At 52.8% G+C, this 19,118-nt stretch overlaps 8 protein-coding genes across 8 annotated transcripts; 5 read left to right on the forward strand and 3 right to left on the reverse strand.

Moving 5' to 3' along the window:
• Positions 1–139: 139 nt before the first annotated feature.
• On the reverse strand, positions 140–2,513 carry BO87DRAFT_419648 (putative carboxylesterase). The gene is made up of 6 exons (XM_025626956.1): positions 2,407–2,513; positions 2,168–2,354; positions 1,853–2,091; positions 1,467–1,789; positions 1,102–1,416; positions 140–1,046 (listed from the first exon to the last, which is right to left on the reverse strand). The coding sequence occupies exons 2-6, from the start codon at positions 2,302–2,304 to the stop codon at positions 219–221; spliced, it is 1,842 nt and encodes a 613-aa protein (XP_025475006.1). The 5' UTR covers positions 2,305–2,354; positions 2,407–2,513; the 3' UTR covers positions 140–218.
• Positions 2,514–2,689: 176 nt separating this feature from the next.
• BO87DRAFT_368995 (putative integral membrane protein PTH11-like) lies at positions 2,690–4,567 on the forward strand. Its single transcript, XM_025621957.1, has 6 exons — positions 2,690–3,238; positions 3,301–3,340; positions 3,409–3,476; positions 3,549–3,922; positions 3,984–4,048; positions 4,099–4,567. The coding sequence occupies exons 1-6, from the start codon at positions 3,050–3,052 to the stop codon at positions 4,533–4,535; spliced, it is 1,173 nt and encodes a 390-aa protein (XP_025475007.1). The 5' UTR covers positions 2,690–3,049; the 3' UTR covers positions 4,536–4,567.
• A 656-nt stretch (positions 4,568–5,223) lies between these two features.
• jhd1 ([Histone H3]-lysine-36 demethylase) lies at positions 5,224–10,092 on the reverse strand. Its single transcript, XM_025618409.1, has 2 exons — positions 6,534–10,092; positions 5,224–6,476 (listed from the first exon to the last, which is right to left on the reverse strand). The coding sequence occupies exons 1-2, from the start codon at positions 9,864–9,866 to the stop codon at positions 5,535–5,537; spliced, it is 4,275 nt and encodes a 1,424-aa protein (XP_025475008.1). The 5' UTR covers positions 9,867–10,092; the 3' UTR covers positions 5,224–5,534.
• A 747-nt stretch (positions 10,093–10,839) lies between these two features.
• BO87DRAFT_380601 (putative pre-mRNA branch site protein p14) lies at positions 10,840–12,153 on the forward strand. Its single transcript, XM_025624326.1, has 5 exons — positions 10,840–10,941; positions 11,085–11,108; positions 11,246–11,302; positions 11,374–11,501; positions 11,585–12,153. The coding sequence occupies exons 1-5, from the start codon at positions 10,910–10,912 to the stop codon at positions 11,683–11,685; spliced, it is 342 nt and encodes a 113-aa protein (XP_025475009.1). The 5' UTR covers positions 10,840–10,909; the 3' UTR covers positions 11,686–12,153.
• A 705-nt stretch (positions 12,154–12,858) lies between these two features.
• BO87DRAFT_344717 (ribonucleoprotein-associated protein) lies at positions 12,859–13,723 on the forward strand. Its single transcript, XM_025620834.1, has 3 exons — positions 12,859–12,990; positions 13,047–13,142; positions 13,199–13,723. Exons 1-3 carry the CDS (start codon positions 12,972–12,974, stop codon positions 13,459–13,461), a joined length of 378 nt encoding a protein of 125 aa, XP_025475010.1. The 5' UTR covers positions 12,859–12,971; the 3' UTR covers positions 13,462–13,723.
• A 235-nt stretch (positions 13,724–13,958) lies between these two features.
• Positions 13,959–15,728, forward strand: BO87DRAFT_380604 (STIMATE family protein). Its single transcript, XM_025624327.1, has 2 exons — positions 13,959–14,817; positions 14,876–15,728. The coding sequence occupies exons 1-2, from the start codon at positions 14,347–14,349 to the stop codon at positions 15,515–15,517; spliced, it is 1,113 nt and encodes a 370-aa protein (XP_025475011.1). The 5' UTR covers positions 13,959–14,346; the 3' UTR covers positions 15,518–15,728.
• A 66-nt stretch (positions 15,729–15,794) lies between these two features.
• On the forward strand, positions 15,795–18,051 carry BO87DRAFT_344724 (WD40 repeat domain-containing protein). The gene is made up of 4 exons (XM_025620835.1): positions 15,795–16,280; positions 16,349–16,837; positions 16,891–17,746; positions 17,813–18,051. Exons 1-4 carry the CDS (start codon positions 15,945–15,947, stop codon positions 17,962–17,964), a joined length of 1,833 nt encoding a protein of 610 aa, XP_025475012.1. The 5' UTR covers positions 15,795–15,944; the 3' UTR covers positions 17,965–18,051.
• Positions 18,052–18,095: 44 nt separating this feature from the next.
• On the reverse strand, positions 18,096–19,074 carry BO87DRAFT_463032 (uncharacterized protein; the record flags this gene model as incomplete). The annotated part of the gene is made up of 5 exons (XM_025629205.1): positions 18,096–18,311; positions 18,443–18,454; positions 18,521–18,541; positions 18,633–18,644; positions 18,724–19,074. The coding sequence occupies 5 exons, from the start codon at positions 19,072–19,074 to the stop codon at positions 18,300–18,302; spliced, it is 408 nt and encodes a 135-aa protein (XP_025475013.1). The 3' UTR covers positions 18,096–18,299.
• Positions 19,075–19,118: the final 44 nt, after the last annotated feature.

Genomic DNA, 19,118 nt, shown 5'->3' on the forward strand with positions numbered 1-19,118 from the left:
TTTGGATGATTTACGGTCAGATACGAGGAGTCTAGCGATACGAATAGATGATTGGTTATAACCTCCGCTCTACATGGTTTACTCCTTCCACAATGAACAAGTATCTCTACTCTTAAATGACTATCTATATACACTCTATCTCTAGTCTATATGCGCGTTGACTCTAGAAAGTAACCGTTTCTCCCGGAGACAATCCTCCTCAAGACATAAATGCCCAACTATTGAGGCACCCTCTCCGAAACATCCCTCCAAAAATCACACCTAGCCCCTCTTTCTCCCTCCCAAGCAGACGAATTAACCAACCGGAAATGATTCACCACCCCATCTCCCTCCCGAATCCAGTACGACAGATTCGACGTCACCACATCATGAACCAAATATCCCCCCGTGGTATTCAAATCCATCATAACCGGGAACTCGGGCGAATAACTCGGCCAATCAAGCATCCTCGTCCCATTCTTACCATAACCCTTCTTACGACCACCACCCACAACAGGAACCGATGCATTCGCCTTTCCAGCCGTGGCATCTTCCATCGAAATCACTGGACTATCAGCCATGATAAACTGGCCCCACATCTTCTGGAAGGCCGTTCTGAATCCCTTATCGGGCCAGGTAGCGTCCGCGCTGAAGTACGCGGAGAGATCGGCGCCGTGGTACGCGGGTGTTACGGAGTATTGATATTTCCAGGCTTGACGAGGATGTTGGGGATCGGAGCAGGAAATGGTGTCGTCTTCTTGGCTGAAGGCGTCGGCCAGCCATTGCGCGGGACACGCGAAGGTGGTTTCGGCGAAGATGTTGAATACCGTTTGTTGCAGGCCGGTTGCCATTTCGGATTGATTGATGGCTGTTGGGCCGCTGGTACCGAGGGTGTCGTAGCGGGGGCTGTTGTCGGTGGATTGGCTGTTGAAGGTTTGGTAGACTTCGTTGAGGAGGGCGATGTCGGAGGAGGTGAAGAGGGGGAAGGTGGTTGAGATGTAGGAGTTGAAGGCCGGGCGGGTGACGACGTTGGGGTTGCTTAGGGGGACGCCGTCGTTGGCGTTGTTCTGTGGTTGATTGTTAGTGAGTGTTGGGGGACTGAGGAGGATGGAGGGTGCATACGCCGATGAGAATGCGTTTGCCGCTCACTTTGCCTTGAGCGAGCTGCACAGAGGGCCGTTCTTGGATCAGCTCGCCGTCGATGACTGGGAGGAAGGCCCAGGTGCCGAATAGTCCGGACGTGGAGACAGTGGCGCTGGCATTCTGCAGGAGGGTGCTGGGAGCTGCTACTAGGCAGTCAAAGGTCGTTGCGTAGTTCTTGATAGCTGTGGAGTTCAATCCACAGCCGGCCAGTTCAGCAAAGTCTTTGTAGTACTGCTCTGGCACTTTATCGTGGTAGTTGAAGATTGGGGGTGAGTAGGCGCTTGCGGCAATGATCTATGCGGTGACTGTCAGTCAATTTCGAGGTGGAAATGGGAGAGACGGACGTTGTTGAAGAGGTTGAACTCCTGGCCCCCGTATGCCAGCGCATGTAGCATGACTGCCCCGGCGCCTGAGGACTCTCCACCGATGGTCACACGCTTAGGATCACCGCCGAATTTGACAATGTGCTCCTGTACCCATTCGATGGCAAAGCGTTGGTCCAGAAGACCGGCGTTTGTCACGCCATGTTCCTTGACTTCCTCGGAGGAGAGAAAACCAAAGGCTCCCAGACGGTACTGGATTTCCACGGTGATGAACCCGTTGTTGTTGGTATTCATCATCGGGCTGGGGTCATAGGTCGCACCAAAGAGTCCATAGCCACCACCGTCTGTCCATAGATCGTTACAGTTAGCTAAGATACACGGTGCTACATAGTTGTTTGAAGACTTACGGATCCATAACAGAACGGGCAGGTCCGTTGCGTTCGGAGGAGCATAGACATTCAGGTATAGACAGTCTTCATCGCCAGGCCCCGAGTTGAAGCCGTAGATGTATGGTGTCTTTGCTGCCCCAGATTGAGGACAGACAGGGGGCTGGTCCACAGCTAATGTGATCTGGCTGTTGTTCTGCAATGGAGGTGCAGGCGCCTGCCAACGCCGTTTACCCACCGGAGGAGCTGCATACCGGATACTGGATGATAGATCAGGCCATGTCCACAATATAGACTATCTTTCTGCTGGTCAATGGGGGCGTGTTTCAGACATACCTCTTCCACACATTCAAGTCATAAGTGGAACTATAAGAACCCTGATAGGTCGCGTATCCCAGATCAACGATGGGATGCTGGCTGGCGGAGGAGAGCGCCGCGCTGGCCGCGAGCAGCAAACAGTATCCGGGCTTCATCTTTACCAGAGACCGTCAGATGAAGGAGTCGTTTCACCGAATCGGGCTCCCTGCAGAACAACAGTTAAATTTTGAAAAAGAGGCAGGGATGAGCAGTCCTACTAACGGCAATTAAGCGGCAGGGCGTCCGAGCCCAGATCCAGCTCAGGGGCAAGCTTTTTAGCGCATGTTGCAGAGCAGTGAGGTACTGGGTCAGCACTTAATACTAGTTGGGATAGCATGGAGCGGTGGGATGCCGGCGAGCAGCAGAGCGGATTCCTAGTGGATCGCAATCAATTTGGGCGGCCGCCATTCGATCACGGGGTAGGCACGTGTGGGCGGTCCAATGCTTCGTTCTGCACCGGCCATCGATCTTAGTCTCCAACTAACTCGCCGGTTCTTCCTACTGGGCACCGTCTGCTAGCTAGCTGGCTAGTTAGTTATCTCACTGCCTGAAGGATGAGTCGCTCAATCTCCGATACTTAGCGTGGGGCCAAAACCGCAATTAGAGCGCCTCGTCTATCCTTCGTGCTCCCTTGGCTGCAGCCATCTCGCACAAACTGGGCTGACTGCCGACGGAATGGCCTGGTCAGGCTGTCAGCATGAAGAATTGAAGACACAAGAGGGCGAGGGGTCTGCCAGACCCACCGTAAGCAGGCCAGCACCTCCTACAAAACACAATGGGGAGCACCTGCAGAATTCTGCTGCTGATGCGGCTGCTGCTGCTGCAATACAGTCCGACGGTTAGATGCTGTAGCCATCCAAGATGAGCTCTGCAGGGGCAAACTATTCAGCGGCATACCTGGCACAGTCGCGTGTGACCGAGGTGGCTGTGGCATACTCGGTCCCCATCCCCGTTGAGATCCTGACTACAGTATGGCGACTCTGGATCAAATTGCGGCCATCCTCGGAGTATGGCTTGACCTTTGACGACTACGTGATGATCTGGGCTACGGTGAGCGATCTAGCAGTTAATTGGGTTTAAGGGCACATCCTGACTCGAATGTCTCCATATAGATCATTGGTGTTGGCGTCTGCGTCAGTGGATTGGTTTACGGTGCGCTTAACCGGCCCGTCCCGTGGACATCTCTGGATCGTGTATTAACCAACTATCCACCTCGACAGGTCCTCCCTATGGTTTTGGACGACATGTCGCCGCCTTGCCAGACAAGGAAGTCGAAACATTCATGATGGTACGAAAGACTTAACCAAGTCAACTCGACACCCACCTTCAGATGGGCTGACGGATTCGAACCCAATGGTAGGGCGACTACATCTTCAGTCACTTCTACGATGTTGCCATCGCCAGCACCAAGCTCTCCGTGCTGGCACTATATTATCGCATTTTCATCACACCGAGATTCCGCCTAGTCGTTATCCTAACCGTGGTATGGGTGATCTTGTGGCTCATGACCATGGAAATTGTCCTAGGGCTGGAGTGCCGGCCGATCGCAAAGTTCTGGAACTCGAGCGTTGAAGGGACATGCTTCAACCTCGTTGCCTTCAGCTACTTCACCAACATTGCGAACCTCGTCACCGACATCTGGATCTTCCTCCTCCCCCTACCCGTCATCCTCCGCCTCCAGATCACAAAGAACAAGAAGATTGGCCTCAGCCTGCTCTTCTCCGTCGGCTTAGCGTACGTACTCAACCACTACCTTATAGTACCTAGCACCCCTAAGTAGCTAACATACATCCAGAACCTGCGCCATCAGCGCAGCCCGACTAACCGTCGTCGTCACCCAAGGTTCCTCCGACTACACCTGTAAGCCAAACCACCCCCTCCCCCCGACCAACCAACTGACTTCAACAAAGGGGCCGGCGTCCCCCTGGGCATCCTCTCCGCCTGGGAACCCCTCGGCGGTATTCTCTGCGCCAACCTCCCCGTAATCTATAAATCCCTGGCTGTCGTTTTCCGCAGCATAAAGGGCACACTCCTCACCCACGGCTCACGCAGCGCCCACGCCTCCTCTACCCAGCGCCAAACAAAGTCCAGCGCCCATCACCATCACAATACCTGGCTGCAGCTGAATAATGGCAGCGGGGCCGGGAATAGCTACCGCTCTGAGATCTTGGCTTTGAAAAGCATGGACGATGACGATGATGATACGGAGATGCAGCCCGTGCCGGGGACGAATACGATTATGGTTGAGAGGCAGTTTGAGCAGGAAGTGGTTGATCGGCATCATGACCCTCACCATAATCATCATGATGGGAGAGAGGGGGATGAAGAGCCCTTGAGAGGGAAATAGTGATGTGTTTATTTTTGAATACATGTATGCACTGATATAGTCTAAGTAATATGACTTCTTTCTTTATTATCGGTCTTGTAGCCTAAATATATCTGGAGAGGCCATGTCTGTTACAACCCAGTTTACTCTAACCCTAGTACTACTAGTAAATAAGCCCCTTTATTCTTCTGTCTACGTGTTTATTTATCACGAAAGGGGAGATGATAGCACGATTGAAGCTAGGGCTATAACTTAAACTACCACCCAGTACGAGTCCAAAAGAAATTGATAGATATAAGTACTACTCAGCGAAATTACAACAAAGAGGCAGCTAGTACGATAGACATACACAAGATCGAGAGATTAGGGAATAGATCAGGCACCGCAGCAGCTAGCTAGTACCTAGAGAAAGAAAAAAAAAACCAAGCAGGAACTGCCAAAACGGAAATATGAAGGAAAGAAATACGGGGCAGAGACAGAAGTAAACGCTGAAGCAGAGCTAGGTATACTGGTATAATAATGGAAGAATACTGCAAACGGATGATGAAAAGGAACGATGAGAAGAGGTAGAAAGATGTGACTCGACCCCGGGGTCGGGAGCCAGTGTTAGAAATGAAATTGATATCGAATGAAAATCAGAAAAGAATAAGGAAATGGGAATCCCAGGAAAGGAACGAACAGACCGATCTGGTCGAAAACTCCCCAACCGCCACATGAATAACGCCAGGTACAGAAAGTGAAAAAGGAAAATAAACACATCCCAATACAAAGAAACAAAAGCCGGCCGAATAACGAGACGCCAAAAGGGAATCACAATAATCAAGGGCCAAAGCATGTCGATGGACCAAGCCAAACCGATCATCGCCAGCAGACTCCCATCCCTACCAAACTCCACATCCCAGGAAACACTGCCAATTGATCGAATCCGATCGTCTCAAACCTAATTTCTCCGGTTGCCCGATCTAGGTGGTCTAAAATGGTGAAAAAAAATGAAACTTATCCGCTGCTGCCTTCTCGCCCTCACACTCGCGTGGATCTCTTGCGTAGCCCAAACTCGGCTTCTTGCAGTTCCCGGATCAAGCGGAGGCTTTCAGCATCCGGCTCCTCGTCCGCAACCCGCTTAGAGTTCTTGCCCGGCTGCCCAGGAGATGTTGACGTCGCAGCATGCCGGTCACCTTTCTTCTCGTCTGTCGCCCAGAAACTCTTCTTCGCATGCGAGGATGAGGAGGGGCGTGATGCCGACTTTTTGGGTCCTGAAGAAGGACCTGGGGTGGATTTTCGCACACCACCGCTTGACCCACCAAACGAAGAACGACGAGCTGTGGGAGTATGGGTCGTCCCCTTGGTCGGCTTGGAAACATGTGTCTCGGGCATGTAGCGGTCGACCTGGCGCGGCTGGCGCGAGGAGTGCCGGGAACTTGAGGTTGGTGTGTGCAGGACTACCACATGATCCCCTTCCCCATCTGCTTGCTCCTGAGGAACGTCGGTCTCGTCGGCCAGTGAGGTCGGTGGTGATACAAGGGTGGCAGTAGGCTTAGAAACGGGCGCAGAATTTATTTCCTTAGCATCGACCGTGTCAGTCTGGAACGTAGGCGGTGATGCATAGGAGGTTGGCCCCAATGGTGCTTCCTTTTCCCCAACAGTCATACCGGACTGCCGGTTTGCGTCTTTATCAACCAGCGGCGCATCCGAGAACGGGGCATGGAGATCCAGGGCTGCATGATCATGATCGGGCATGTGGGTATCTTGTATCCCCAGCGCACCAACTTCACGGCTGTTGCTGAGATGTGCCGGTCTCGACGTAGGCGACGTGCTCTCCTGCTTCATCCGTTTGTTAATCATTGGCCCAGTTCCTTCTTCATTGATACGGGGCCGTTTGGCAGAAGCAGTAGCGCGCGGCTTTGCTCGTTCTTGCGCCTTGACAGGGTCAATACGGCCGTACTCATCGTGGATGCACCGACGCTGTTTTTCAGTTAGTATTAAAACCGAGTAAGATAGAATTTCAAGAACAACACGAACCTTGCTCTTCCGGCAATCGTCACAGGCCTTGCTGCGGCCCTTCTTTCCGGTGTTGGCGCCTTCAGGACTGGCATCGTTGAGTCCGAGTCCATTGACCGGTGCACGCGGCGTACCCAGAATGGCCGAGTTGAACTTGGCAGCGACTTCAAACCGGTCCGGATTCCTGCCACTTCCATTGTCTTGAAAGCCTGCTTCCGATGCAATAGCGGCAAGTGAATTCAACGCAGACGCTGCGTCGTGTGCCAACGAATGGTTGCTGGGACCAAAAGCGGTCACTGCCGTTTGCTTGCTGGAAATACCGTCGTTATGTTCATCCTTGTGGTGACATCGGATCCTTCGTTTGCGACAGGCATCGCAGGCAACGCGCTTAGGGCCCAGTCCGGAGCCACGGGGTGCAGCGCGCGATTTAGGAGCAGGCTCTTCTTTGATACCACTGCTTGACGGGCCGTCTGGCATAGCAGCTCCGGCATTCAGCGGACCACTAGGGCCACTACTATTGCTCAGTTCGGTTGCTGGATCATGAGCCGGCTCGGGAAGCCGCTGTACAGCCTGTCGTTCGGCGTACGTGCGCTGGCTCTCAGCATTACGCTCTGAGCGACGGCTGGGCCTTCCGGCAGGCTTCTTCTCCGCGAGACTGAGCTTCGCATTGCTTTCAGCCACGCCAGGGCGGGTCCAATGCGGTGCCCTCTCATTGCCACGCTTCCAGGCGACCCAGATGCCAAACTTCCTCACGGCATCGATTGGCTCCCCGGACATCTTGGGTATCGAGCGTTTGACCGCATTTCTAGTATCCATCGTCACGCCCTCCGTCAGATAGGCGCCAGCAATGAGGGCAGTGTGATAAAGGTATTTTGCAAGATCTGGTAGCCCTTCCAGTTCCGCCTGAGAATAGAAGCGCGAGTTGTGATAAGGTGACCCGGCAGGCGCATTGTTCGTCCGTTCGCCGAATTCGTAGTAAATTGGATACGCGCGGTGAAAGCGGTAATTTTCGTCCTGCGCGAAGGCGTCAAGAACGCTTTGCGGTAGCGGGTCGTCTTCGAGATATCGCAAAGCGGTATACCATTGGATCTTCTGGAAGAACGGGTACCTGAACTTCCTTGGCACCTTGGTATCCTTCTCAATCTGCGCGATCTTGATCTGCATCCCGTAATTCAGCCTCGTAAGGAAATTTCCGCCGACGACAAGACTGTTCTCAGGAGTCCAGACGGCATGGATCCAGCCCGAGGGGATCAGCATCGTATCGCCTTCAGACAGATCCACGCGATAGCATTCCTTGGTCTGGTCCCCAAGAAAGGTGGAATCCTGCGCAGGAGAATTGCACCATTCCTCATACTTCTTCAGGTGTTTGTCCTTCGGCGGGATGAAGAAGAAGGTTTTCTTGCCTTTCAGAATATGGTAGTATACTGAGGACCCTCCAAAGTCGATGTGGAAATCGGTATAGCAGTCGGCAACGGACATCAAGACGTAAAATTGAACTTTCGGGCAGTCACCGACGGCCTTCTGTTCTTCAGGCCAGACAGAGTCCTGAAGGTCAAGATCCCGGACAACCTTTGGCCGACGAATAAGCTTGCCCAATGGGCTCTGTGAGACTTCCAAACTGATGACATTTCGGACAACCTTGTCGCCGGTACTTTCGTAGTATTCCGCCCATTTCTGCATTGTCCACCTCTTGTCTTCGTTCTGTTGCGATTTGACATCAATGACCTCCACTCTTTCTTCCGGTCCGTAAAGCTCCGCAACTCTTCGAACGGTGAGGCCTCCAGGTATCACCATGTCCAACTGGTCCTGGCCGCAATCTATCACTTGCTCATAGCCTTCCTCTTGCTCAGAAACGTGATCCAGCAATTCGTCAAACATCTCTTGCGTAGGCGCTTCTTGTACTAGAGCGTCAAACTCGGAATCATTGATAGAAACGGACTCGCGAGTGTTCCACTCCGCAGGGATGACAATCGGTTCCGTCATGCCATTGCCTCGCTCGAAATATTCGGCAGTGACCAGCTCAGGACGCATTCGTGGGAAGTTTTCGGGGAGGAATTGGATTTTGCCCTGTCGGATGGGTTCAATGTAGTGGTGTTCGAGAGAGTCCGTTGCAGCCTTGACAAGCCCTTGGTTGAGGCCGGCATAATCAATAGCTGTGCGAGCCCGAGACGATTTGCGCACGAAAGTAGTCTGTCCATATATAGGACGGCATTCTCGACAGATAAATTTGTCCACCGTTCGGAGTTCGCGGTCACTCTTGAACCCAGCACAAACAATATGAAACCACCGTTTACAACCATCGCAGCTGATCCATGTCACGTCGCCTTGCTCGCCATTGTCCATCGGAATCCGCACAAGGTTGCAAGCCGCGCAGCTAGCCTGGTTAGACTCCTCCGCTTCATCGTCAATCTTGGAGGAATGCTCTATCGGCATTTGCGCGACGTGTGTGGTGTGCATTGAATGTTGTGCCTGTGTCTCGCTCGGTCTACCATTTATGGTGAACTTCGTGGGGGAATAGTCGTTTTCAGCGTCCCCTTCCTCCTGCCAGAGAATTGGTGGAAGAGTAGAGGAGCTTGTATTGGGTCGCACGCCATGAATAACCGGGCGTGATATGGCAGCTGAACCGTCGGACTGTGACCTCAGCCGAGACGGCATGTTGTTGGGCCCGGGTGCACTGTATGTATATTTTTCGTCGTTGAACCTCCAGCTCGCGCCGCCCGAATCCGCCGTGACATGATGCTTTTGTTCGTCCCCATAATGATAAAACGACTCGTCGATGCTGACACGTTTTGCGGAATGCGAGGGAGGATGGAAGTTTGTGGGCCGGGCCAGATTCAGCAAAAGCTCTGCATCCGTCTTCATGCTATCAAACAACGAAGCAGAATTTGCATCCGACACGGCCACTGTCCGGTGCTGGGTGTAAGGAGAGGGATCCTTTTCCGACCTCGGACGCTTGTTTGGGCGTTCTGTGGATTCGATGGGCTCGGAGGGGAATAGCGACATGGCTGGTGTGGAGTTTTGAGAAGGAGGTCGGTAGGAGAGTGGTGCGAAGGTCGGGCTCGTCGCTAAGGCGATGGTTGCAAGAGCGTCGATGGTAGAACCGGAGCGGCCATGGCTAGAGCGATGAGAAGCTGTCTCATCAGCATGATGATGATGATGTGTAGGATTGTGAGGTAGGAAGTGGTCGCGATCGGAGGCAGCAACCCGGGAGACGTTGCGGTCGACCCATGATGCACGGAGGTCGGAGGTCGAGCAAGGCGAGATAGGCTCGACGGCGCGTCGCGGCGGCGAGGGAGTGCGATACCGCGGCGGTCGGCTCCCAAGGTGATTCAAGAAGGATGTAGCAGTGATCATCGTGTGATCTGAGGATGAAATCGGAGGGAAAGGAGAGAAAGAAAAGGGCCCGGAGGAGGAAACAGGCGTGCTTGCGGCAGACGGGTGCAAAGCGGGGATGTTCGACCACACGGGCTAAAGAGAGGCCACCGCAGGCAAAAAGAGAGTCATTCCTGGCAGACTGAAGAGCGCACAGTGAACAATGAGATGAAAGGTGAATCAGAAGGGAAACCGAGGAGATGGTGGGGTGGTGGAAGGAGAGGGTGACGGAGGAGAGTCGCACGGCGGAGAGGTTGAGGGGGGGAAGTTGAGAGAGAGTCTCTGCCGACTGGGAGTTCAATCGAGAGCGGCGGGAAGAGAGAGCCCCGAGTATGCACCGCGGCGGGTGCGGGCGAAAAAAGAAACGTCTGAGACGGGTCAATCAAGGTGCAGGAGAATATGATGAAGAATACAGGAGAACAAGCGATTGAAGAATGCGCCAGAAAAACAGATTAAGAGGATGGGCTTTGCACCGGAACAGAGCAGGAGGAGGCGCGAGGCTTTGCTTGGACGGCCGGTCGAAGGAAGGCAAAGCGGGCGCGCCGCCAGTCTGCCTCAGGCCGGCACTCCCTATCCTATCCTATCGTTTGCGGCGAGCAGCCCGGAGAGCAGCACTACTACTACTTGCAGTTCGAAGTATACCAAGGGGGGTTTTCCACCTTCATAGCTCAACTTTTCAGATAAGGTATTAGGAGCGAAGTAATCCTATATCTCCAAATTATTCTCTTCAACTCCGACAGTTCCATCTACACCCTGACGTCGTCCGTCGGCCTCAATGCCTCGGACTTGTTGTCGTCTTGTCTCGAACCAACAAAGTGAGGCTCCTCCCAGCCGCTAGTCCCAATCAGGAAAGGCAGGCTCCCTTCCGAACCTCGTGCTTGTCGCGGATATTGCTTCCCTCTCTCCTCCTCCTCTTCCTCTCTCTTCCCTCGCTATACACCTTTCATTCCAGGCCCTCTGGGTATCTGATTCATCTTCAACCTCTCCCGACCCCATTTTTAGGACCTATACTGTCCCACCCGAGAATGAGCCGGAAGCTCGCCCCCGAAGCCAATCGGTAAGTTCTGCTCGCCGAATCTTGCCCCTCTTCGGTCGCCCGCCATCATTCAATCCCGGGCATTTGTTCTGCATGCTGTTGGATGGCAAACATGCGTGCCGAACGAGTATCATATCTGACGTATCGATGCTGACTGGTTTCAGGATTCTCTTTGTAAAGAACCTCAAGTGCGTCGATGATTTCCCATGATTTACTCCTCGATTCGCAACCCAATCGTCGCATACCTATCGACCGACAGCCATCAGGCGAAAGGCGCCCCATCTTGTTCTAGAAAGCGAGAGCTAATCTGATTGTCTCCTTACAGCTACAACGTCACAGCTGAGCAACTCTTTGACCTCTTCGGCAAATTTGGTCCCATCCGGTAAATCTGCGCATGACTCACGTTCAGCCCATTTCTTGGTCATTCAAGGCTAATTGTTTTTGTTCTTCAAGCCAAATACGTCAGGGAATTGCCAACAACTCGAAGGGCACGGCCTTTGTGGTTTACGAAGACGTTCATGACGCCAAACAGGCATGCGATAAGCTCAATGGATTCAACTTCCAGAACCGATACCTCGTCGGTATGTTATCCCGTGCCAGGGGAAGATGAAGCAGAGAAAGTATGAGGACAATTCGATTGGCTGACATTTGTTTTCTGTCCTAGTTCTATATCACCAGCCCGAGAAAATGCTTAGGTCGAAAGAGGACTTGGCGGAAAGGCAAGAGAATTTGGAGCGTCTCAAACAGCAACATGGGATAGAATGACGTGATGATTGCTTTTGTTCGCTTTCTCTGCATGCCCTTTGCCGGCATCTGGCTGCGTATTATCCTGGGTTGGTCGTGGGGTTTCTGGCGTTTTTCTCTCCTATGGGTTTGATGGCTCTTATTCATTCATGGGTATGAAAGGGTTGCCGGCGGGTTGAATGACACCCTGGCTTTTTGTTCAGGAGAATGATACAGAATGGGTTATTTCAAACCGGGGTCGGTGCTAGCTACACCGGCTCTAAGGTTACCAATATAATCATTTCGATCGCCGGCCACCTTTTGGCTGTTGCGGCACCCCCCTCTGAGATTACTGCTTACTACAGGTGTTTTGACTTGTCTTGCTTCAAATTTTGGATGTTTAGAGTGACCCCGATCAAGGGGGGAACTGACCCAGCGCACTTGCAGAGACCACGTCAGTCGTAGAAGTGGGCAGGTATCTGACGATCGTCCAACGGCCGTCAGTTTGCATGGGGGTGGATCAAGCGGTTGAAGATCGTGCATCGACTAGTGAAGTATCTACAGAAACCCCCTGGAGTGCCGACGTAAGGCTAGCCAACTAGTGCGGTAGTTTATGTCTCTGCTGAGCTTCGCTTTAATGGTATCCACTCCCGGCCTCGTTAGCCGCGAGATCCAAGCGCCAATTATATTGTCACAATAGCGCAGGTGCAGCATTGGGGTAACATACTTGGAACGTCTGCACCTGACGACTCAAGCACCCGATGATCCTGGACAGTTGGCTTGCAGGCGCCAAGGGGCACCGATGCCAGACACGGTAGGCAGAGAGACAAACCCCTGGGATCTGTAGATAAGGAACAACACGCCCTCTATCACTAGATGCGTAGAGCAAAGTAGCGATCGGAAGCAGGTTTATTCTACGAAAGCATGAACTTCTATTTACCTACTGGATACTGCACCGACCAGTATCTGGGGTATACTGATCCACCGAGGGTCGATCTTCGATGACAGCTGGAGCACAGGCGCTGGAGTAAGGAGGCGATCAGCCTGGATTCGGCAGTCATTATTGATGCCTGATCCATGAGGCCTAAAAGTATGTAAATGCCTTGGTAATGAGGCACAAACATGTGGCCAATCCTAGAGCCGATAGGCATGACTCAGCCCCACCCACCGCGGTTCTAAAGAATTTCTTTTCGCTGCGGTCCAGATGCGCTTCTGCTTCTACAACCACCACCACCTTTCCTCCCCAGCATTTAGATCTGCAACACGGCAGTGATCCTTTGCGTGAGCCTCTTTAGACCGCTACACACGTCAAATCCACATTTTTAACAATGTCTGAGACTTCTGCCGGTATGCACATCCCAGGTCTCGTTTTTCTCATGGCCATATACTGACAATCTCTATAGCCTGGCCCCTCGCCGATGAGGCCCTCACCCAGAACCTTCTGGACCTTGTCCAGCAGGCTGGTCACTACCGCCAGCTGAAGAAGGGTGCTAACGAGGGTATGTGCTTCCTCAAGGATACTCATTGTCTGCCTGCCTGCTAATTGTCTTTGCAGCCACCAAGACTCTTAACCGTGGTACCTCCGAGCTCGTTATCCTCGCTGCCGACACCTCTCCCCTCGCTATCCTCCTCCACATCCCCCTCCTCGCTGAGGACAAGAACACCCCCTATGTCTTCGTGCCCAGCAAGCTTGCTCTCGGCCGTGCTACCGGTGTTTCCCGCCCCGTGATTGCTGCCAGCATCACCACCAACGAGGCCAGTGACCTCCAGGGCCAGATCAAGACCATCAAGGACAAGGTCGAGAGACTGATGATCTAAGCGTTGGTCCTGATGTGGAAATCCCTCCGAGGATTGTGCCTCTGTGGGTTCTTGAGGATTCTGTTGTGACTTCGGGAGTTGACCGGCCATGACAAACGAAGTTTTCGCCCCACAGTGCGAGAATAAGTCTCGTGAAAGGCTTGGATTGCTGCCGGATGATCAATCGGATATTGTAGGTGGTGTGCGCCTGCGGTTAGTACAGATAAAAGTCAATGACAAAAAATGTGCCAAAACTTGTGTAGTCAATCTTGGTTATTCTAATACCCAGTAGTCGAAGACACGATTCCAGTATACCAGTAATCATCACGCAAACCAAAAATAGTTCATAACAAATATAGTCAGGGTCACCAGAATCAGGGTATTTCTCGGGGGGCGCAATAATTTGCAGGACCGCCGGGTAGGAGCTTGGCGGGCGCTAGTGAGGCCCAGCTGCGGGGGCGGTGTCTTCAGAGTCTTAGAGTTCTCGTGCTGGTCCTGACCTCATAACTCAAGGCTGGCTGGTTCTCCGCCCCATTCTCATCCTCCCATGAAACCCACTTAATTCCTAGCTTCTACCTTGAGACCCTGGCTGGTTCCGGTTCCTTGCTGGTTAAGGAGGACCTGCCTTCTTCGTCTATATTCACCGTCGCGCTCCTAATTCTGGTTGAAATCCTCCCATCATCTACAAATTCTGCCCCGGCCATATGCCCGTGACACGGACTTTCCTCGCAAGATAGGCACGCCGCCGTCTTGCATCTCCGCAGGTCACTGGACTCCCCTCAATTATTACCGCCACCAGTCGCTTGGCCGTGAAAATCCCTCGGACTTTGTCGAGAAATCTTCTCGCTATAGCCTCTTCCCCTTGATTTTGCTTTCCATCTGTATTACGGACGCAGCATCGCCGCCATGACCTTCACATCGCTCACCGGGCTAGTCATAACAACGGCTATCGCAGCCCTTAGTAGCGGTGTCGGTGCCTCGGCGGTTGGCAGTCTGACCACAGCCTCCACCACCTCCATAACGCCGTCACCATCACCATCACCTACTATGCAAACTGTACCTTTTCATTTGGCTGGTCCAGATCCGACCGATGGAGACGACACCGGGGAATGCAGGCTCCTAGGGCCTTTTTCGCTTCTCGTTCAAGCTGCGCTCGGGGCATTGGCGCTGCTATCACTTGTCTACAAGCGCTGGAGGGAGAGACCTCAGCGACCAGTGAAGGTGTGGGCATTTGATGTCTCGAAGCAAGTCTTTGGGTCTGCGATGCTGCACCTCGCGAATCTGCTTATGTCCATGTTTTCGGCGGGCCAGCTGGAGATCCGGAGTAAATACAAACCAAACCCATGCTCCTTCTACATATTGAATTTGGGAATCGATGTAAGGTTATCCCTATGCTCCGTTATACGGGTTGCATGCTGACATGCTTCGTTTCAAGACCACGCTAGGCATCCCGATCCTCATCTTCATCCTTCACCTCCTCAACCGCTTAGCCTCGTATACTCCCCTCGCGAGTCCTCCGGAGTCCATCGAGTCTGGGAATTACGGAAGTCCGCCGCGCGCCTCATGGTGGTTCAAGCAATCAATAATTTACTTTATGGGACTGCTGGGGATGAAGATTTGCGTCTTCTTCCTCATCCAGCTGCTGCCGTTCATAGTCAAGGTGGGAGATTGGGCTCTCCGATGGACGGAAGGCAACACGGCAGTGCAGATCATCTTCGTGATGCTGCTTTTCCCTGTCATCATGAACGCAATACAGTATTACATCATCGACACCTTCATCAAGAAGCCGATTATGCTGGATACTTTCGAGGAGGCGGAGCATGACACCCACGAGCATCGCCACGCGCTCCTGGCGGGCATGGACGAAGACGCATCCTTCGAGTCGGACGATGACTCCGTTGGGAAAGATGATGGCCCGGAACCTGTAAAAGAGGACCTAGTCCGGTTCGAGTCCGCCGAATACAACCCAGCTCAAGTCGAACACAGCTCAGCCGCGTCCGCCAGATCGGGTAGCAGCCACGGCGAGTATGGCGAGTTGTCGTCATCCACCAAGCTTAAGTCCCAGGATAAGGACTGATATGATCTCCACTCACGTGTGTTATGTGGCGTTTGGTGATATTCTCGGTGATTATTCAATGGCAGTTGTGATTGGTGCATTTATGGTCCTATCAGGATGGTGTGTACATGATTTTACTTCAGCTGCTTTTATGTCTTTTGTTTCGTCTACTGCACGTTATAACTCTTCCATGCATACGTATAGTTTAAAATACGATTAATTTTAAGATCGCATTTAGAATTGATTTCAGTAGCAATCTACTCAAATAAGTATGCCTTAAATACCAGGCGCAGATGTACCGCAGTGACCGCACCCCTCACCGCCCACATCTGCCGGCCGCCGAAGAAAATTATTGTCGGCTTCGCTTTCTGCGATATACACCACCCCCTCTATCCACCCATTCAATTCTCCCCTAAACTCTGATCAATCAGAGAACACATACTCCACAATGCCGAAAGTGGCTGTCAAGCAAAAGTCCCGCCAAAAGGTCAAAACGGCCGCGCGCTCCCCCTTCGAACCAGGCCAACCCATTCGCGAAGCCAGCGACATCGACATGAGCGATGATGAAACGAGCTCCGACGATTCCTCGGTGCCGGAGAAGGACGAAGCCGAGAAGAAGCTCGAGGCGATGCTCTTCGGCGACGATGAGGGATTCCTTGGCGCGTTGAAGAACCAGAAGGATCGCAGTTTAGTACTCGCGGGTCAGAGTAGCGATGAGGACGAGTCTGCGGAGGAGGGAGACGATGATGAGGTGAAGGATTTGTCGCAGATGGATGATGCTGATGTTTGTTCTATCTTAATTTACTCTCTTGTTTGTAACTGTACTGGTTGCTAACGAATGGGTTGTGGTAGCTTTTCTTCCTTGACTCTGGCGCCGGACCGGTTTCTACGGATCTCAGCGAGGCGGCGCCCGTCGTGCCGTCAGATGAAGAGGGCAGTGAGGAGGAGTCTGGTATGCCTGCGCTGTGGCATGATAGCGACGACGAGCGCATTACGATCTCCTTGGCGAGCCACCAGAGACTGAGGAAGCTGCGTGTCGCGGAATCGGAGGATGTCATTAGCGGAAAGGAATATATTCGCCGCCTGCGCAGACAGTACTTGCAGTTGAACCCGATGCCGGACTGGGCCAACCCGGAGAAGCAGCAACAGAAGGATGAGTCCGATGCGGACGAGATGGACACGGATGATGAGGAGCCGTCGTCCACGCAGCCGCTGGTTAAGTTGCTGCAGAACGCTACGGACTTTGTCAACGTGGAGGAAAAGACGTCAAGCGGCCGCAGAAAGATGCGCCAGGAGGTTGTGGATATTCATCGTCTCAAGGACGTTGGCAAGGACCAGCCGGTATGTCTTCTGTTGCTAGTTTGTGCATCACTTCAAACTAACATAATATACAGTCCTCGGTCGATTCGCTCATGTTCCACCCCAACTACCCGCTGCTCCTCTCCTCCGGACCTGCAGCTACGCTCTTCCTCCACCACATCTCCCCCTCCTCCCCGGCTCCTAACCCGCTCCTCACCTCATTCCACATCCGCAACACCCCCATCCACACCTCGGCCTTCCACCCGCCCTCCGGCAACCGCATCTTCGCCTCCGGCCGTCGCCGCTACTTCCACATCTGGGACCTGGAGACCGGCAAGGTCGACAAAGTCAACGGCACCGCCGACCGCAAGGAGGAACAGAAATCCATGGAGCGATTCAAGCTCTCCCCTTGTGGCCGCTACGTCGGTCTGGTCGGCACCTCCCGCAAGGGCGGCGGTCTCATCAACATCCTGGACTCCGGCACGGCGCAGTGGATTGCCCAGGTGCGCGTGGACGGCCGCGGCGGTGTGGCCGATTTCGCCTGGTGGAGCGACGGCGAGGGTCTAACGGTGGCTAGCAAGAACGGTGAAGTGTCCGAATGGGACGGCCGTCTCAACCGTGTCGTCGCGCGCTGGATGGACGCCGGTGCCGTCGGCACGACGGTGCTCAGTCTGGGTGGTCGGTCCGGCCGGACGCAGCTGGGCGGAGACCGCTGGGTGGCTATTGGTAGTTCCAGCGGTGTGGTCAACGTGTATGATCGTCGCGAATGGGCCGCGGCGTACGCAGCACAGGGCGAAGACGTCGAGGCTGGACAGTCGGCGATTCCTCGTAACCCGGAGCCGGTCCGGGCTCTTGATCAGCTCACGACGCCGATCAGCCATTTGGTGTTTGCGCCGGATGGACAGTTCTTTGTTATGGCGAGTCGGTGGAAGCGCGATGCGCTGAGAATGGGTGAGTCCCCTCCTCCTACTTTGATTATAGACCGTGTGGAAAGAATACTAATGACGATGACTATAGTTCACCTCCCCACATGCACGGTGTACCGCAATTGGCCGACGTCGAATACGCCTCTGGGTCGTATCTCATCGGTGGCTATCTCGCCCAACTCAGAGCATTTGGCTGTGGGTAATGAGCAGGGACGGATTAGGTTGTGGGAGATTAGGGGGTAAATATTCCTACTTGGTAACTTTATAGAGCCATAAAAGTTTTATACTGCATATTACGTGGAGTTAGTGTAGAGTAAATAAATACCAGTGCAGATTCATTCAATCATATTGATAGCTTGATATGTGACGTGTAACACAGATACAGCGAGCCCTAACTGACCAACATTGAACCACATCCAAGCAAATCAGATGAAACAGACATAAAGAAATAACCTATGAACACCTCCGCCATTCACCACATCAGAAGAAGCAATAATCATCAATAGGACAAGACAGAATATAGAACCGAAAACTGTGCCCTAAGACAGAGTAGAATTTGACTGTCCGTGTCGATCAGTTTACCGCAGACCCTATACCAGTGACAACATAGTTAGTATATTACTCTCATAAAAAGATACCAACCATATTCTTTCCCCCTCTCTGTTTTAGTTTCCCTCTTGTAAAAGACATCCAAAGAGATATAAAGAACAGGAGAACTAACCAAACCACCAAGCTACATCACCAGACAATAATTAGCCATCCATCCCAGAAGCATGAAGTGAGTGGAGTAGTATCTTACCAATCCCAAAATCCCCGACAACTAATCCTCATAACAAAAACTCCTCGTTAGCAAATACCCTTCCTTCCTTCCTTCCTTCATCACATCCTCACAAGAAACCAGTATTACTTACGAAATCAAATGGCTGCATAAAAAACACTCGTTAGCATCACACTCCACCCATAGTAACAAACATGAAAGAAACGGGATAGAAAGGAACATACATCACTCTTATCCTGATCATCCCCGCCCTTATCCCCACCATCATCATCACCCTTAGGATCCTTTCCATCATCATCATCGTCGTGATCCTCATTATCGTAATCATCGTCGTCGTCGTCATTATTACTCGTCTCATATTGCGCCGAAGCACCCGACGAAGAGGCAGAGGCACTTGCCGACGCACGAGAACTGGGTGTAGATGATGCTGCGGCGTTGGGGGTGTGCATTGCTGCTGCTGATGTTGCGGGTGTTGCTGCTGCGGTGGCAAGGTCGCGTTTCTCTATGAGGGGTTTGGCTGCGGCGAGGGCGGTGGTGGCCCAGAGGGTTGTTGTTAGGAGGGTGGTGAGCTTCATGGTTGTTGTTGTTGTTGTTGTTGTTGTTGTTGTTGTTGGGGGGG

This window comes from Aspergillus neoniger (assembly GCF_003184625.1).
Source record: "Aspergillus neoniger CBS 115656 unplaced genomic scaffold BO87scaffold_48, whole genome shotgun sequence".
Lineage (NCBI taxonomy): Eukaryota > Fungi > Ascomycota > Eurotiomycetes > Eurotiales > Aspergillaceae > Aspergillus > Aspergillus neoniger.

What these genes read in the sequence shown, in the direction of transcription:
- BO87DRAFT_344717 (XM_025620834.1), top strand. An exon ending in GAAGAAGGGTGCTAACGAGG is followed by an intron (nt 13,143 to 13,198) that starts GTATGTGCTTCC and finishes TTGTCTTTGCAG; the next exon opens with CCACCAAGACTCTTAACCGT.
- BO87DRAFT_344724 (XM_025620835.1), top strand. Translation starts at nt 15,945, where the DNA reads ATGCCGAAAGTGGCTGTCAAGCAAAAGTCCCGCCAAAAGGTCAAAACG. An exon ending in ACGTTGGCAAGGACCAGCCG is followed by an intron (nt 16,838 to 16,890) that starts GTATGTCTTCTG and finishes CATAATATACAG; the next exon opens with TCCTCGGTCGATTCGCTCAT. An exon ending in GCGCGATGCGCTGAGAATGG is followed by an intron (nt 17,747 to 17,812) that starts GTGAGTCCCCTC and finishes CGATGACTATAG; the next exon opens with TTCACCTCCCCACATGCACG.
- jhd1 (XM_025618409.1), bottom strand. Translation starts at nt 9,866, where the DNA reads ATGATCACTGCTACATCCTTCTTGAATCACCTTGGGAGCCGACCGCCG. An exon ending in ACGATTGCCGGAAGAGCAAG is followed by an intron (nt 6,477 to 6,533) that starts GTTCGTGTTGTT and finishes ACTGAAAAACAG; the next exon opens with CGTCGGTGCATCCACGATGA.
- BO87DRAFT_380604 (XM_025624327.1), top strand. Translation starts at nt 14,347, where the DNA reads ATGACCTTCACATCGCTCACCGGGCTAGTCATAACAACGGCTATCGCA. An exon ending in TATTGAATTTGGGAATCGAT is followed by an intron (nt 14,818 to 14,875) that starts GTAAGGTTATCC and finishes CTTCGTTTCAAG; the next exon opens with ACCACGCTAGGCATCCCGAT.
- BO87DRAFT_368995 (XM_025621957.1), top strand. Translation starts at nt 3,050, where the DNA reads ATGAGCTCTGCAGGGGCAAACTATTCAGCGGCATACCTGGCACAGTCG. An exon ending in CTCTTCTCCGTCGGCTTAGC is followed by an intron (nt 3,923 to 3,983) that starts GTACGTACTCAA and finishes ACATACATCCAG; the next exon opens with AACCTGCGCCATCAGCGCAG. An exon ending in AGGTTCCTCCGACTACACCT is followed by an intron (nt 4,049 to 4,098) that starts GTAAGCCAAACC and finishes ACTTCAACAAAG; the next exon opens with GGGCCGGCGTCCCCCTGGGC.
- BO87DRAFT_419648 (XM_025626956.1), bottom strand. Translation starts at nt 2,304, where the DNA reads ATGAAGCCCGGATACTGTTTGCTGCTCGCGGCCAGCGCGGCGCTCTCC. An exon ending in GCCCGTTCTGTTATGGATCC is followed by an intron (nt 1,790 to 1,852) that starts GTAAGTCTTCAA and finishes ATCTATGGACAG; the next exon opens with ACGGTGGTGGCTATGGACTC. An exon ending in AGTTCAACCTCTTCAACAAC is followed by an intron (nt 1,417 to 1,466) that starts GTCCGTCTCTCC and finishes GTCACCGCATAG; the next exon opens with ATCATTGCCGCAAGCGCCTA.
- BO87DRAFT_380601 (XM_025624326.1), top strand. Translation starts at nt 10,910, where the DNA reads ATGAGCCGGAAGCTCGCCCCCGAAGCCAATCG. An exon ending in CTCTTTGTAAAGAACCTCAA is followed by an intron (nt 11,109 to 11,245) that starts GTGCGTCGATGA and finishes GTCTCCTTACAG; the next exon opens with CTACAACGTCACAGCTGAGC. An exon ending in GGCAAATTTGGTCCCATCCG is followed by an intron (nt 11,303 to 11,373) that starts GTAAATCTGCGC and finishes TTGTTCTTCAAG; the next exon opens with CCAAATACGTCAGGGAATTG.